A 3236-nucleotide genomic window follows, 5' to 3' on the forward strand; every position below is an offset into this window, starting at 1 on the left:
CTTGAACAACTAATTCGATGATACTCCTCTTTTCAGCTAAAAAGGCAGTACTCCTCTTTTTCTCAAAATAAAAGAAAATGATATACTACCCTATGTTACTCTAAATGTTTGTTTGGGTCGGTTATAATTTGTGTGTGCCCATGGGTATTTTTAGCTCAAGTGAGAACACACTATCGATAGCCACACAAACATTACATCCATTTCAAATAGGACAATTAAAGAAAACAAAAAACCAGATATTCTAATAAAAAGGGGTGATACCCAAAATCTTTTGGGAACCTTGGTAACTGTTTCACGCCCATCTCTAGGTTAAAACTAAAATGAAACATGCACCTTGCAATAAAAAATCAACTAGATTAATTCAATCAAATTTAACAACATGTTTCTGATAACCGCCTCAAGTTTGTGAAGAAATACATTTTCTGCCTAGTTGACGAATTAAACCAACAATGCTAATAAATATCCCCAAAAGGGCAATTGGTACATCCACCCAATCGCATGGTCATGAGATCGAGAGATACCCTAGATGATTTGGACAAGGTTCTTGTTGAGCATATCAACATTCATGTGGCTTGTTCAGTGGCCTTCACCAAAGAAGTCATAGAACGATCTCGAGCCATCTCCGCTGGGGACCTCCGAGCTCTCAGCCTCCAAAGAGAACGACCTTGAGGTGGATGGCCTTGGGGAGCCGGCACTCTCAGTGTGGAGGGTCCTCTCGCGATTTGCGAAGGTGGGGTATTGCGGGAACAGATTCAGAAGCACGGGACGACGGGAGTAGGCCTCAGGAGCCCCGTAGCTGTTGTTGGTCGAAGGGAACTGGACCGCACGCGGTTGTTGAGTGTTGGAGTTGTTTGAAGCTGTTGTCTGGAAGTACATGGCGGCTTGTGCCTGTGCCTGGATGTTGCCATGCGCCATCGTCTCTAAATTTGGGTGCATTAGCGATGGCTGCATCTGCGAGTAGTAGGCTGCATTCACCGAGGCTTGTGCCGCTTGCCCTGTCATGTAACATGGCTGCTGCATGTACATCCCTGCAAGAAAAAGAAACATGGATCCAATGGAAAACATATTAGTACAACCATAACTTTAGGGCATATTTTGGATTAAGGGTATCCTTTGTGTGCTTTCCGGTAGTTTGCTCAAGGTTAGGCAAAATAACAAAAGCAGAATCACATAGAATTACGCTCAGTGCAAACATAGCCATATCCAACACCTCCTCGATTTCTGTTGATAGCGAACAAAGTTGGCATCGATGAAACACAATGAAATGGGCGAATCAGAAGGAATATAAATTAATTCAATTCATTTTAATCAAGTTGAAAAAAAGGTAAATACACACTACTCGTTGCTGGATCGGCTGACACGCATCATGCCATTTTGGGGCCCACAAAATTGCTTTCGTCTTCCTACATTATGGGATGGCAGCCCGAGGCATTTTTTGGAGGTCTGACCACTTCAAAGTAGTTAGGAACAAGACAGTTCAGGTGAGTTCAGTGGCCGGAAACTCCTAAACTCTCTCGCTCGCTACTGGCGGCCAACTGCTTTGGTATCATTAGGAGTTAAGAAAACAGTTTTGCTAAATCCAAGTCCCAGTCGATGTTATATTCATGAGATCTTATATTAAGATACGTGTAAATTTTTCTTTTCAAATGTTTCTTTTTTCTTTCTTACATGTGCATGCGCGCACATCGTGAGCAAGAGGAACAGCGCAAAACACACCACACATGGTACAACTACCGTGCGGACGCATGAAAGCCGCGGGGGTTGCAAATGGAAAGTCGTAGATGCATACCCTTTCCAACGAAATCCCAATCGTAAAGCCAGCCAAGAAACGCACAGACACATTCGGGAGCTAATCAATCAAGACGTGCATGCCAATTGCCAAAAGCGGATTTAATTAAATGGCGTGCTGAGCGCATAAATGGAGAGGGTTTATGCGCGGACGTACCTTCTCTGTTGCATGCAGGAGTGTTCGGCGCTGGCGGCGCCTGCAGCTGGACCGGGGAGAAGGAGTTGCCGGGGGTCCTGCGGAGCGTGGGCAGCGGCTGGGGACGGCGGATCTGCCTGGCGAAGTAGTCAGATCTCTGCTGCTGCTGCTGCTTCTGCTTCTGGCGCAACCGGTTTTGGAACCAATAGAAGACGTTCTTGCCCTCGATGGGGCCGTGCTCCTGCAGCCTCGCCGTCACCTGATGTATCTCCTCGGCGGTGGGGGTGCGCATCCCCTGGCGGTACAGCCCCTCCAACACCGCGATCTGCTCCCTGGTAGGGACCCAGCGCGCGTTCGCCAGCGCCACCACCGCCGCGAAGTTGGGGGATATCGGTGGGGAGAGCGGCGCCGACGTAGGGGGAGGGGAAAGGGAGAGGCCGGTGGCGGCTTCGTCGTGGTGCTCGACGCTTTCCATGGCTAGCTAGGGGAGTAGGGGTTTTCTTTGCGCTTGGGTTTTGCATTTGTGTGCGCTTGCGATCGGGCAGGTTGTTGGGGGTATTTAAAGGCCCGTGGGAGGGTGAGGAGGACTGGGGGAGAGAGGCCGGCCGCTGTCGCCGCGTGGTCAAAAGCTGTGGATGGGCCCATGGGGCGAGCAGAGGCGCGACAGGGTGGCGAGACTCGTGTGCCGGCTATTTGCCGTGTACCACGTGTGTGATCACGATAAAACACTACACATGTAGTAACATTTGGGCTGGTACCTATACCGAAATAACTTTGTTCCAAGTATAGCATGTAAACGCGCGTTGTTATGCTTCCTCTGGATCTATTCGGTCATTTAGTAATTCACGCGGTCAATGGTTTTCCTTTTTTCTCCCCCAAAAGCGCAATCATATTTCTCGGTTCTTGGAACAAATAGAAATACGCGTGAGTTTGTGTGTTTCAGAAGAAAAAATGTGAGTGAAAAATGAAGATATTAGTTGTTACTCGTGTCCTGGTCAATCACATGCATACACAGTTGTATCGTACACCAGGGTATACCATACCGGCGGTGTTCTCCGATACCATTTGACTGAAAAATAACTTCCACACAAGTGTAGCATGTAAACTTTGTACGTCCAGTTGTGTTCCCTCTAGATCTATTAGTTCAGACACTCTAGAAAATCAGTCGGTTAAGCGGTTTCCGTTTTCATTTTCTCCCCTAAAAGCACAAAATGCTTCTCGTTTATTGTATCTGTGAAATACACATGAGTTTGTTTGTGTGTTTCATAAAAAAATAAAAGAGACCCAAATTAGTAGCTGGTACCTATACCGA

The 3236-nt window shown here is 47.2% G+C and overlaps 1 protein-coding gene across 1 annotated transcript; it reads right to left on the bottom strand.

The window, feature by feature from the left end:
• Positions 1-334: 334 nt before the first annotated feature.
• LOC125530449 (WUSCHEL-related homeobox 5-like) lies at positions 335-2444 on the bottom strand. The gene is made up of 2 exons (XM_087516933.1): positions 1946-2444; positions 335-1028 (listed from the first exon to the last, which is right to left on the bottom strand). Exons 1-2 carry the CDS (start codon positions 2397-2399, stop codon positions 577-579), a joined length of 906 nt encoding a protein of 301 aa, XP_087373059.1. The 5' UTR covers positions 2400-2444; the 3' UTR covers positions 335-576.
• Between the last annotated feature and the right edge of the window lie 792 nt (positions 2445-3236).

This window comes from Triticum urartu, chromosome 3A, assembly GCF_056163025.1.
Source record: "Triticum urartu cultivar PI428250 chromosome 3A, HENAU_Tu73, whole genome shotgun sequence".
In the NCBI taxonomy this organism is placed as follows: domain Eukaryota; kingdom Viridiplantae; phylum Streptophyta; class Magnoliopsida; order Poales; family Poaceae; genus Triticum; species Triticum urartu.

Bases quoted from the DNA above. Each gene is read 5' to 3' on its own strand.
- LOC125530449 (XM_087516933.1), bottom strand. From the start codon at position 2,399: ATGGAAAGCGTCGAGCACCACGACGAAGCCGCCACCGGCCTCTCCCTT. The intron at 1,029-1,945 runs GTACGTCCGCGC...TTTTTCTTGCAG, and splicing joins TCCTGCATGCAACAGAGAAG to GGATGTACATGCAGCAGCCA.